The sequence below is a fragment of the Styela clava genome, chromosome 1 (assembly GCF_964204865.1).
Source record: "Styela clava chromosome 1, kaStyClav1.hap1.2, whole genome shotgun sequence".
Taxonomy (NCBI): domain Eukaryota; kingdom Metazoa; phylum Chordata; class Ascidiacea; order Stolidobranchia; family Styelidae; genus Styela; species Styela clava.
In genome coordinates this window covers 30,179,943-30,193,691 of record NC_135250.1, presented here as the reverse complement: position 1 = coordinate 30,193,691, position 13,749 = coordinate 30,179,943, and the positions used below count along the sequence as shown (strand labels likewise).

At 37.1% G+C, this 13,749-nt stretch overlaps 1 protein-coding gene across 1 annotated transcript; it reads left to right on the top strand.

Annotated features, from left to right (window-relative positions):
• Positions 1 to 509: 509 nt before the first annotated feature.
• LOC144427208 (uncharacterized) lies at positions 510 to 11,135 on the top strand. Its single transcript, XM_078116080.1, has 15 exons — positions 510 to 832; positions 1,185 to 1,228; positions 1,709 to 1,822; positions 2,127 to 2,222; positions 2,646 to 2,756; positions 3,086 to 3,181; positions 4,569 to 4,664; positions 5,073 to 5,177; positions 5,616 to 5,750; positions 5,957 to 6,079; positions 6,466 to 6,579; positions 7,091 to 7,213; positions 7,795 to 7,863; positions 8,248 to 8,679; positions 9,208 to 11,135. Exons 1-15 carry the CDS (start codon positions 510 to 512, stop codon positions 10,047 to 10,049), a joined length of 2,823 nt encoding a protein of 940 aa, XP_077972206.1. The 3' UTR covers positions 10,050 to 11,135.
• Positions 11,136 to 13,749: the final 2,614 nt, after the last annotated feature.

The following is a 13,749-nucleotide window of genomic DNA, read 5'->3' as shown; positions in this document are numbered from 1 at the left end:
CTAGAATAATATAAATCATCTTTTATTAAATTCAATTTATCACATATCGAAATAGATTGTTCCGTCAGCCTGTATGTTTTAAAGTCCGATTTCTAAGACCTTGCCTGAAACGAAAGTTTTCCTATACATGTCAATGGGCAGTGGCGACGTAAAAAAGTGTTGTATAAATTCAATTTATCACACATCGAAATAGATTGTTCCGTCAGCCTGTATGTTTTAAAGTCCGATTTCTAAGACCTTGCCTGAAACGAAAGTTTTCCTATACATGTCAATGGGCAGTGGCGACGTAAAAAAGTGTTGTATAAATTCAATTTATCACACATCGAAATAGATTGTTCCGTCAGCCTGTATGTTTTAAAGTCCGATTTCTAAGACCTTGTCTGAAACAAAAGTCTTCCTATACATGTCAAAGGGCAATGGTGACGTAAAAAAGTGTTGCAATGTATTGTAGCATGATAATGCTTACTCATCCTGTTTATTGATTTTTGCATCCCAAGACTTATATAATAATGACTGAACCAAATGTATCATCCGATTCCAGTGAAGGTGACCTTTCACCTCCAGCTTCCCAAGGTGAACTTCCGGGTCATTACCAACGACCTGATATCTCGTATTTACAGCAACAAAGAGGGGCGATTGGGGGGCAACCTATCATAGAGGACGTTGGGCCTGAAGAAGCACCAATTCCTGCTACCCTCTTAGCTAGTCCGAACGAAGGCCTCGCTCCAGTTGTTAATATAGTACATGAACACCATTACCACTACAACCAACAAAAAACATTACATTATAACGCTGGCACTGTTTATAAAGGATTCAAAGGAGATGTTGGAGGGTGAGTAGAAGAAATTAACCTTTCAATACCTGGTAACTTGCTTCTGGATTAAAATAAACAAAGCTAAAACACTATACCCATGTCTAATTATTGTTGCATTTATTTCAAGTCAATAAGTATGGTGAATAGCAAGATAACGAGAGTCGAATAAGACGTGACACAAGCTCCAATATTTGGTCATGGCAACAGCTGCTATTTAATTGATGGAACTCTGTTGATTGAAATAACTGCAGTTCTAACTTTAGTGCTTAAAATACATAGGATAACGCGTATATAGCTTTATTGTGAAATAACATTGAAAATATATCAATTCTCACACTTATTCCCGATACTGTCAACATTTTTTCTTTAGAACGAAGATGGATGTAAAAGACTCGAAGATAAGATCAATCGGAGGTAAATCTTGTAGGAAATGTTCTAAAGCAGTAGTTCTCAATTTTATCAAGTTGCGCCCCCATTTTTAGAATTTATCAAGTCTCGCGCCCTACCTCCAAAACAACTAGTTAACAAAAGGGTACAAATACCAGATAGCAAGGCGAAAGTATGTTTTATTAAAAAATATGCGTATGGAATCGCAATCTCTAAACAATGAGGAAATGTAAATATATATGAAATAAGTCGGGCAATATCAAATGTAACAATTATTTTTAATAGCTTTATGCCCCACCGTTTAAGAACCTAAAGAGTATCTCATATCGCGACTTTAGTTCAACTAACTGCTTCTTACCCATGTCGACACGTACTGCAATTAATTTTAACTCGACATTTATGACTTTCCTGTTATAAGAATAAATCCATAGTTAATCTAATACCCCCTAGTTGACGGCTCTGATGGATTCGATATCAATATATCTTAATTCTTATTCGATATCACAGCTCCGCCTCAGCCAAGTAGACCATCGTCAAGACGATTGTTGTCAGAGCTTAATGCGCCCCCGACGAGACCAGAACTAGGATGGCACAGACATGAGGAACGTTCAAGACGCTCAGGTACTTCAGAATAGCATAATAGTTCTGAACCATAATGTAAATTTAGGCGTGATGGGCATTTCACAAGCGTTGGACGCTCTATGTCTTTGTCTTAAAATCCATTGAATTTGAATTCAAGTTGTATGATATTGTTAATGTTCACATTTCATGACAAAAATACATTTACATAACTTGCACCCAACAAAACTAATATTTGTTGATCTTGTTGTGGAAATAATATATCGAAACTGATAATCACAAATTATACACATCCGCAACCTGGCAATTACGTATCAATGATCAACGATCCTTTTTTAACCTACAGCTCGTGGATCATCGCGCCAACCCCTGATTCGTCCTCCGGTTCCCAGCGAGGAAGAAGAGCAATCAAATGAAAACGAAGATTTGGGAGCGGTGGGAGGTCAGTTAATCATATTTGTTCTTGCAGTAGTTACTTATAACATTTATAAAAAAAATTCCACCCATATATTAATTTCCCCTTTGTCACTCAAAAATATAAAATATTTTCAAGACATTTCCTGGCGTTGCACTGTTGATCTCCGTGCGTTGATTCGCAAATTCTGATACTCATCAGTCATTTTGTGCGACAAAGTTTTGAACTGGCTGTTGTAGCGTGAGCCTGAAATGGTAGTCCGGCGATCCAGCCGTATTTGGCCGATTTACAATCGTTCTATCCCCACAGAAAAAATTGAAAACACCGTTCTATTCGTAACACCTGGCAACGTAATATTGTACAAAATTTGATAAAACACGCATGTCAGTCTTGTGTATATATTATTTGAAATCAGTAAAAATATCTCACACTTTAATGATTTACTCGTAGGACAAGAAGAATCAATTCAATCTCCGATTCTCACTTCGTCACCCAACACAGAAGAGCAGCCACCATCATACGAGACTGAAAGCTTCGAATCATCTTTAGGAGCAGAAGAAGGTCAGTAATGAGGTTGAAGTATTACCAATTATGAAAAATTAGTGAATACGAAACAGCTATTTATCAAAAGTATGCTCATAAGTTTGAAATTCCTGGTTTGAGCCCAAGAACCTTTTTATCACGAATCCCAATCCATGTGCGTACTTAGCTAAAGTTTCATATAAATCCTAACTCAGAATATACCATCAATCCCACTTCAAATAATTACTCCAGATCAGTGTATTCTCTACCAACAATCTTATAAACTTTATATCTTTTATGTTATTCTACTGCTTGAGTTCCCAACCCCTATCATCAACCAACATTCGTCCATGTATTCCAAAACACAGGTGGTTGGCCATCATCAACAGAACTTAATCCGCAACCTCAAAAGGAATTATCGATATTTTCGACAAAGAAAAAAAGCCGTCATCGAAAAGAAAGAGGTCAGTTTATGGCGTCCATGCGTTCGAATTGGCAATAGCCAATAGCTTTAATCGCAAAGATTTTTCACTTAGTTAAGAAAAAATCAATAAACAAACACTAATTTTTCATTCGATTTAAAAATATTTTGATAAACAACAATAGTAATAAAGCCCCTTAAAGGAAGGCCATTGAAACATACTATAATGTTACCTCCCGCATACCACGGCGTATCCTTTGTTTAATTAGTTTTCTACAAATGTCCATCTCGATACTTGAAACCTTATTACGTCACTCGGCACATGCTAAAAAAATTCTTAGTATTGTGACGTCAATTTTCGGACATTATGACACCATAATTTAAATTCTAATTTTAATATAAATAATGATATCTTGGATGTCTAATATTACGTAGAAGACCGTGACGTCATATTTTTTTTATCCTGAATTATTTTTAAAAATTCACGCTCTTCAGAATAATATGACACAATCTCACTATTTCATCACTAAATTTTTTAACCCCTCCGACTATGACATCACACATTGCACATCTTGTTTCTTAGTTCAGTACTATTACATCACTTACAGAATATTGTGACGTCACATTTTGGTTTTAATTTAATTTTTGAAATTACCGATATCACTCCTTTAAATATGATGGCAAATTTTTTTTTGTTTATAAGAGCAATTCTTTATTAAATCATTACTATGACTTATTCTCGCCAAATATGACCTAACTTTATTTTGATGTATGTGTACATTTTATAAGATAAGATCACATATTTTTTGTTCATTTTTTAAAAATTGGTCATCATTTTCCAATTCAAAAAGCGGAAGTCTCACTTCCTTGGAACGTTATTGATTTTAATTGTAATATACCCATTCCATTTTTGAAAATTAAACTGTGACGTTACCTAGACGTATTTTTTTGTTTAATTTTTATAAAATATTGACATTTCGGCCAACTTGCTCTTTAAAACATTTTTGAATAAATACTATGACGTCACATGTTGCATTCTGTAACTTTTTTATTGAGTAAAATTTCCTCCATAAACCAGTATTATGAGTCACTTGTCGCAAACTATGACGTCATTTTTGTTGTTTATTTTTTATTTGAATAATCCAGTTGCCCAGCTCGAAATTCTAACACAATGCTGTGACAAAAATTGAGGTCTCCACAATCGCTTGGATTTCAATTGAGAACAATTTCGTAATTTAGCCGACTTTCAGAATATCTGCTATATACCATATTATTTAATGACATAAATATCAGAGCCAAATTATTCCTAGCAACACGTTCGTTGGCAAGGGATATTATAAATGAAATCTGATTTGCAATAGAGGCTTCAATTGGTATGTAAGAATTTCATTTAATTGTTACAGTTGCACAAATTTGTTTTTAATTTATAGCTCGCGGATCATCCCACCAACCCCTAATTCTTCCACCGGTACCCCGTGACGAAGAGGAGCAATCGAATGAATACGAAGATTTGGGCGCAGTGGGAGGTCGGTAATCCCAGATATCAATTGCTAATATTTATCTCTGTAACTGAGGCACTTTTATAAAAATAGTTCATTCATGTGTATTCACAATGTCTGGATTAGCTAGCAGGTTCGAATCGCCTATTTCATTTTGTGCAAGAGGACTTTCATTTTAGGATGGTGTTATACGTACTCGCCTGAATTAGTAGCCAGATGCTTCTGCTGTATTCAACAGTTTTGTGATATTGTGAATGCCACAGACGAATTTAAAAACCTCACTTTATTTGAAGTTTAATTTGTAACACCTGGCGACGATTCGATTTTTTACGCCGTATCACGGTACAAATTTGGCAAAATCGCACAATTTGGTCTTGGACCTATCAAATTTAATATGTCAATATCTATATCTCATACTTTATTATTTACTCGTAGGACAACAGAAATCAATCCAATCTCCGATTCTCCCTTCGTCACCCAACGCCGAAATGCAACCACTGTCATATGGAAGTTTTCAATCATTATTAGAAACAGCCGAAGGTCAGTAATGAGGTTTAAGTTTTCACCATAGTAGCCCACTCCCTAAAACAATGATACGATGTCATATTCTTCTGTTCATTTTTATTTTCGAAAATCAAATCAAATATGTGACGTCACCTTCGGTCTACTATGACACTATATTCTTTTGTTTACAGTTTTATTTTTATCCGTATTTCCCCTTAAAATAATAATATAACGCAACATATTTTCTTCATAGAATATGCATTTATAAATATTTCTCATCTTGCTCTTTAAACAATATAGTATGACGTCACTAGCCCAACATTATGACGTGATTGTCACCTACTATAACGTCGCTTGACCCGCATTATGACGTCGCTTATTCCACATTATTGGATCACATTAGTTAGAAAAAACTCCGATCATCAAAATCCCAGATGCGCGCCGGTGTTATATTGTAGTTTATGCAATTTACAGGTTTTAGCAGAAATCAACCTTCCATGCCTCCAACTATTTCGGGAAGAAAAAGAGACAGACCGGAAACAGGAAGAAGACGAGAGTATTTACCCATATATGATCCCTATGCCGGTGAAAGAGAAACAGAGTTAGCTGGTGAGAGCTTACGATTTACATTCTTTTTTTTTATAAATTTGTTCTTTCATGATGAGTTAAGTTCTCAGTTGTCCTTGTACGAGTATATGTAAACTGCTAAACTTCAGCTTTTGTGATCAGGGTAGAGTATCGATTCGTTGTTTTTGGTTGTTGGAAGACTTCCTACTACCGTTAACAGTTCGGGACTAATCGTGTTCTTACCGCAGGTCGAAGGTCGCGAAGAAATCCAGCTCAGCCTCGAGAACATCCACCACGAGACGATCCTGAGTCTTCATTCCCTGATCGTCCAGTACGACGTTTGGAAAAGGGATTTGAAACAAGAGAATCAGGTTTGATCATGCATTGCATTATGTTTGGGGTTAGTTTAAGACTTGCAAAAGAAAGTCGAAACCGACAGATAGAATACTTTTACAAATTTGCATGGAATTTGTCTAAAGAAACAAGGACATATAAGTTAAGTTTTATTTTGTTTATGTGTTTTACACAATCGTTCCTAACGAGGCCCTAGACAACTATTTAATTAAACATGTATGTTTCGAAAATATCAAAGCTATCGGAAAAAGTTTGGTTCTTTGAAATCCTAGAAAAGTTTGGACTTTAGAGTTTAGACAAAGGTCAGAATCAATTTGAATTGGGGCAAAGACATGTATTTGTGATGTGACCTGGAGAAGCTAATATACGATGCGATCTTACTTACAATGCTACATTTTTTTAGCAGGTTACATTGTAAGACAGCCAAGATCTCCTCAAGAACCACGTCGATTGTATGAGGAAAAGAACTCTTACTTATCGGGTAGTCCAGTTCAAAGTCCAAGAGTGGAACGGGAAGGTATTTTACTCTGAAATTATCTATAAGTGTAAGAAGAGCGGAAGACTGATTCGGTACTAAATTATATGGTCAATAGATAATCTGTGTTCGACTGACAAATAAAAGTGTCGAAACATTCGGTCAGCTGAGCTTATTGAATAATGATTTATAACAAGAGAGCTTAAATATATGGACACGAAAGCCAAAACGAAGTAGTTAGGGTATCAAATCTCCAACACTACCAGGACCGTAGTCTACCCGACTTCGATTAACCACCAGATCGCGAACGCGGAAACGCTACAATATGTACAATATTTAGTTCCGATGACGTCACCACACATAAATTTATAGTGAATAACTGAATGTAGCGATTGCGAGCAAGGTGTGCTTACTCACCCGTTACACGTATTGCTGAGGGGTATACACGATACCACATTAATAGAGCAAGATTCGAACGCCGAATAAAAAAATGTGCTGTTATCGAGTGGTCCTTGTATTTAAATTCTACTAACGTTTTCCCACTCTTTCACAGACCGCCATGAAACTCCCCAAACTGCACCCTCAGCGATAACTCAGTTACAAGAATACAGAGATGAAGACGAGTCGTCTTCCGCATTCGTGGAAGACACATCACTTACAATACCGAAGGTTTTATGTAAGTTAATTAGTATTTTTGTTTCATACTATCAAAACATCCCTTGCAGCCAAGAGTAACAGCATCTTTCATATTCATTCGATCAATAACTTGCTCATCAAATATAACTATAATTCGTTTTCAAGTCAATGCCCACCAACTCAAATGAGATAGGTTTGAAAAAATTTTCCTTCCCCGCGTATTAGTGGCTATTATTTGGAACATTTATTGCATTTGGATAAAATTATCTCATAAAATCCACTTACTTGACAAATTAGCCTTTACTCAAAAAAGTTATCTTAAAGTCAAAAGTTGAACTACAGATTAAACCCGAAAATTGTGTCGCATGCTTGAGATCGTTAATTTCAATTTTTTTATGAGTATTCCACACACTTTCTCCTCAAACAAGGCTCCAGATAAGCAGTCACTGAACACTGTGAGAGTACTACTTTGTTTTGGTCGAAGTCGTCTTTTTGCGTCCAATATTAGAATGTTTTTATGGTGACTAGTGGAATCCGATTTTGGGAAAATAAATTGAACATTAAGCTTTGAATAAGTGTAAATTTAAAATTTATAACGGTTTCTTGTTTGCTTCCTTTCAGATGGTGAACCATCGCAGGTGGTATCGGGTACGGGAAGACAAGGAAGAAAAGCGATGCTCTCAAAGATTGGTAAGTATGTGTGAGTTTTAAAAAGAGATAATTTCAGTCTTAAATCATATAACACAGGCGAGTAATCAGTCGGCAAAGACTTATTAAGTCAAAACAGATTTAAAAGTTCATGACACCGGAATAACTTAGCGAACCAAATACATATATTTATGTACTCTATATATATGAAGGAAAAGAAAAATAGAGAATGTGATATCAGACCTACAGATATCGCCACATTTCTTATATTGTAGTAGCAGTATCTTACCGGTCCCGGAATTTAGTGGTATCAATTCTTTTGCGAGACTTTAATGGGGCGCAAATAACACTACGCTCCACTCACTGTGAACAGGAGCTTCCGTCGGAAATGCCGTCCGCGTCTTCTCAAACCTATTTTTATTTCAGAGTCAAACAGTCAGAGTCAAATAGACAACACAGACCCGGACAAAAATGTTACAATACACAAACATATACAGACAGGCAATTATATGCGACATATGAACACCCAAACAGGACCCGACCTTGTTATTCGTGCATCATCCCTGGGATTACCATTCATTGACGTACACGTGCAGACTGATAAAAATAAATTATACGACAACGACACCCAGACAAATATACTACAACAAACCAACACCCCAACACAGACATTGGTAAAAGTTTACCAGGAAAATGATTTCCAAACCGAACAACTAGAGACAGTCACAACCCCCTCCCAAACTGAAATACCAGATTCACACCTAGCGCCAGTAATCCAAGAAGCCTTCCGAACTCTCGCTCAGAATAGTCAACAAGGAGGCGACTCTGCACTTGCTTTGATGAACATGTTCGATAAAGGTCAGTACAGGAAAATTTCTGTTCAGAAAAATAGGAAGTTTCTCAAGTTCCCAGTAACTCAATGCGGCTAATTATGTACGTCGTACGTATGAACACTTACATACAATTATATCAATCTGTGTTTAAATATTCTGAACAAATATATCTAAATTTGATAATGACAGAATGAAACTTGTTCCTAAAAGCTAAAGTATAATTTGATTCCTATGAATATCATTAATAGAATTTTGGGAAAAAAATAACTTAGCTTTTATAATTTTAACTCAAATTCGGGCTATTTTTTTCTTGGGGGCTAAGTCGCTGAAGTCTAGTGTATTGCTTGTAATACCATCAACTACACACATAAGGCTAGTCCAACTCGCAGAATTAATTACATTACTATCAATCACTACTGCGGTTTTTACCCTAGAGAAGAATTTTTTCGGTCATTTCCGACTTCTACTGATGATTCTGGATTCACAGTCTCTCCTATAACTTGTAATATACAGTATCTAGTTCACTAATCAAGGTCTTGACATTTATTGTTAGAATCAAAAATTGAAGATGCTGAACAGATTAACAACGAAATCTTGGTTCCGGTGATAATGGGATGGAGAATTATTTGGCAGAGTATCGCACTAAAGATATGCGCGGTTTATGCAGCCGACAAAAATACACTCACAGCTTCTTATGCAAATACCCTCATCGTACTATTGACCGATGATCTGGAAACCGGAATTTTTGTATCTCAATTTCGTCGGTTCTCATTGCCTTGTAAGGACGTCATCCAAATTGGAAAATATTTCCGAACTGCTGAGAAGTACGTACATTCCATCGCTGCATTATACGCCGCTGCTAAACTAAACGAATATCATAACAAAGGCGATCAATCGTCGCGGGAGATTGTAATATGCGCTCAACAAATAGCAACCATTGTCAAATCCCTTGCAAATCAGGAACCAAATATCAAGATTATCAAAGATCACGTGATACCACTCATGCATGAAGTAATGAAGTTCCATCAATCAATCCAATGTTCGAGTCGTAAAGTAAAAGTGATGGCAGAGGCTGAGTGTTTGTTTCATATCGGTCTTTGTTACTCTTACTGCCGTGAATATAGCAAATCTGCATATATCAACAAAACTGCGATCGAACTTATGACATCCGAGTGGAAAGATGAAGTTCAAACTTATAAATTATATGGACTTTGTATTCATAATGCTGGGGCTGCTCATGAGAAAATGGGGAAAATAAAAATGGCTGATGAATTATACAGAATGGCATTGAGAGCCTATTGCAATGTGCGGGACTGGGGAGACGAAGGAGAAAATGAATCATTTATTAAATGCACAAAATCAAATCTGAAAAATTTGAAATATAAATCTGTTTAAAATGGTTAAAGACCTGTTATCAACTGATAACGCCAACAGCCGTCTAAAAGGGGAGACGTGTCGACAGAGTGGGCATGTTTGGCTGCCCCATATTTATACAAAAAAATTTCTTACTGCAGAAAAAAGTTATTTCTAAATTCAGAAACAAGTTGTAAAATTGAATCAACTAAAGTCAATTTAAAAAGATTTTAAGTTAACCAAAACCGATTTAGAAAGATTCTTGGTACCAGATGACTAGCGCCACCAACCGAATGGTCAGAATAAGATTGTTTTTACTTTGTCGATTATCTATTGTTATTCGTAACTTTGTTTAAAATTTGTGATTTCGTAAAATGGAGTGAATGCACATATTTCTATATGAGGCCTATTCACGCCTTTTTCGTGAAACAAGGCATTGTACAGCAGGCACTGTTATTTCAAAGATGGGTTATCGTTGAAAATGTTCTATATATTTTTTCAGAATTTTTGACGCTTACTATTTATATAAAGTTACTTAATTTTACACTCATTTATTTTTGAAAAGCGCTTCAACGAAAATCGAGTTTGGTAACGGCATTTAATGATGTACGCGAAGGTGAGCCACGGTGGGATATTGGGTACAGTGAAAAATTAGCTCTTACATTCATACTATATCCGAAATCCAGTCTGCGGTTCGATGTATAAATCCGCTTTTCGGTGAGTTACGACTTCCGCGCAAACGGATGCAAAGCAACGCAAGCTATGAGTGGAAATGGGTTTTGGTCGGTTGAAACTAAAATGTCGACCTTTCAGTCTTTCTGATTCGGGCTTTCCAAAAAAACAAATCATAGTATGTTATTGTTTTGGCTTCTGTTCACTGTAAACCAGGGGTGTCAAACTTGCGGCCCGCATGTGGCCCCAGAGAACTTCCAATGCGGCCCTCGAATGCTAATCGATAATTGTATTATTTTATATAAGTTTTTTTTTTATCTCTGAATGTAATACATTTTTCAAACTTTTCAAAGTAAAATTGATTATTCACACAGAAAACGACAATTTACTGAAAGTAGTTTTGGAAAATTATTTTTTGTTTTGTTCCCATTTTGACCCAATTATGAATACACCTCAAGCTAGCAAATAAATACTTAAAAAAATACTTCAGTGATTTAATGGAACGCAAAGTATATGAAGAAGATGGCATTTCAGAGAAAAAGAAAAATGGGAGTTGAAATATTTCTGCATTTCTCAAAATTCTGAAGCACATTGTTTAATTTGTCACATTTCCATCAGTACAATGAAAGAATACAATATAGGTAGACATTATCAAAATGAGATCAGCAGTCAATATGACAAATTTAAAGATCAATTGAAAACAGAAAATTTTTATATGTTTGTATATTATTATAACCTAGTTACTAAAAATCAATATCAATCATAACTCAAGCGGTCCTATGCCACGTAATAGTAGGAAGTTTCTGGTCCGAAAAGGGCTGAAAATAACATACATGATTAAAGAGAAGTCGAGCTCAGCGTGTGAAGAAGAACCTTTTTCTTGAACATGTGTGTGATTGGAATGAGAATTTAAATGTCAACACAATAGTTCAGAATAGGAATTATATATATCAGTGGCGGCGCGTCAATAGGGCCAACCGGGGCAATGCACCGGTTGTTTTTTCGGTATAATAAAAAATATTCGAAAAATACCTCAATATCGGTTGCACAGACTGTCTACACTAGCCATATTCTCCCGACATGGTTCATTTTTCGCTCGCAAACCCTTCGCCGAACGTCGACGGGGCGACGCCGATTTTGCCCCGGTTGCTCATTGTATATCGTATTCTCTCTTTTATCTTCCACTCGCCGCGTTTGTCTCGTTTGTTTTCTGTTTCTTTTACTAAATCATCGGGGCCGATCGGGGCAAGCCCCGGAATTATGACGACACAATGCCGACGTTTCTCACAACAACGTGTTGACATATTCACGCATTCCTTCTCGTTCGTTGGTTGCTTGAAGAGTTGATAGTTTCCTCGCCTTCGTTTTTGTCGCTTGTTTCGCTATTTGAATCAGTTAGAGACCTTTAGTCCATTTGCTTTCGATTTTCCACATTCCTTTTGAGCTCCTCACTTCTTTCCGGCTTCGCATTTCTTAGCCTTAGACCTCATAATGAATAAGGTTGATGCACTACTTCGCACTCCGTTTTCGCAGCTGCCGCTGGAACAAAAATTAGAGGTACAACGCCTTGGGCCTTATCAACCAAAAAATTGTTCACTGGAACAATCCCATGACGGAGGAAAGCGTCGGCGTACATTCTGCGCAGAAACTTGGTATAAAAAACACAAATGGTTGTGTTACAGCGAGGACAAAAATGCACTTTTTTGTTTTTATTGCCTACTTTTTGCTACCGCCCATGACTCACGTTGGTGTGAATTTGGTTTTAGAGATCTTAAACATCTTTCCGAGCGTGCCAGGGATCATCAATCTTCTATGGAGCATCTGGACAATGCAGTAAAATACCGAACATTCGGAAATGTTAATATTGCAGCACAGTTGGATGAAGGACGCGCGGTTTCTATTCGTCGGCACAACCAAAACGTCGAGAAAAACCGCCATGTTCTCGGTTGATTGATAGATGTTTTGAAGTTCATTGGTTATCACGAGCTGTCCCTCCGTGGGCACGATGAACAGGCTGGCTCTTCTAATAGAGGGGTATTTTTGGATATGGTGGAATACACCGCATCCCTAGATACAGTATTGAGAGATCATCTTGATGCAGCAACTGTTTCGAAAGGGACATCTAAGGATATCCAAAATGATTTGCTCGACTCAATGTATAAAATTTATTTACAACATTTGGCTCTGGAAATGGAGAATTGCCAGTTTCTTTCGATTCAGTCTGACGAGACAACTGACATCACGTGCGTTTCCCAACTGGCTGTGATTTTTCGGTTTGTGAAAGATAGTAAACCTACCGAGAGATTTCACAGCTTTGTACCAATCGTTGATCGCACGGCTTGCGGGATATCGGCTGTACTGAAAGAAGTGTTACAGCCTTACAACGCGAAGTCAAAATTGATAGCTCGAACTTATGACGGCGTGGCAGTCATGAGTGGGTCGAAACATGGTGTTCAAGTTTATATAAAAGAAGATTTTCCTCATGCGCATTGTTTACATTGTACCAATTTACAGCTTGTGCACCAACACGTTGGAACTTCCAATTACGCGTGGTGCAGGGCGTGTCCGAAATTAGGTCTGAGCTCATTGAGTGTTTCAATGGCATTCAGAGCTCTCCGGTTTGGGACGAACGCTCTGTGAGGGAGGCGGAAGGTCTAAAGCGTCCTCTAGAAGATGGTGAGTTTTCATTTTTTCTCGCTTTTTTCTCCACAATATTCTATCACGTGGATGTTTATATACGGCGCATTGCAGTCAAGGCTAATGGATGGAGCGTCTGTGCAGTCGTGTATTTCAGAACTTTGCGATGCTGTATCTCGTATCCGGGAAACAATAAAATACGACGACACACGGAGTGCTTCTTTACGCCGCGGGCAAACAACGCAGCGTTTGATTTTGTCTGCAAAGGAATGCTGTGACATTCTGGTGAATCAAATAGGCGATCGTCTGCGCCCTGAACACCTTGCCGCGTTCTCTTTGATGAACCCCAAAAATTTTTCAAAATTTGCACGTCAATTTCCCATCCATTTGTTGGCTACTGTCTCCAAATTTTACCCCATGATAAACGTGGGTA

Bases quoted from the DNA above. Each gene is read 5' to 3' on its own strand.
- LOC144427208 (XM_078116080.1), top strand. From the start codon at position 510: ATGACTGAACCAAATGTATCATCCGATTCCAGTGAAGGTGACCTTTCA. The intron at 833-1,184 runs GTGAGTAGAAGA...TTTTTTCTTTAG, and splicing joins TTCAAAGGAGATGTTGGAGG to AACGAAGATGGATGTAAAAG. The intron at 7,214-7,794 runs GTAAGTTAATTA...GCTTCCTTTCAG, and splicing joins TACAATACCGAAGGTTTTAT to ATGGTGAACCATCGCAGGTG.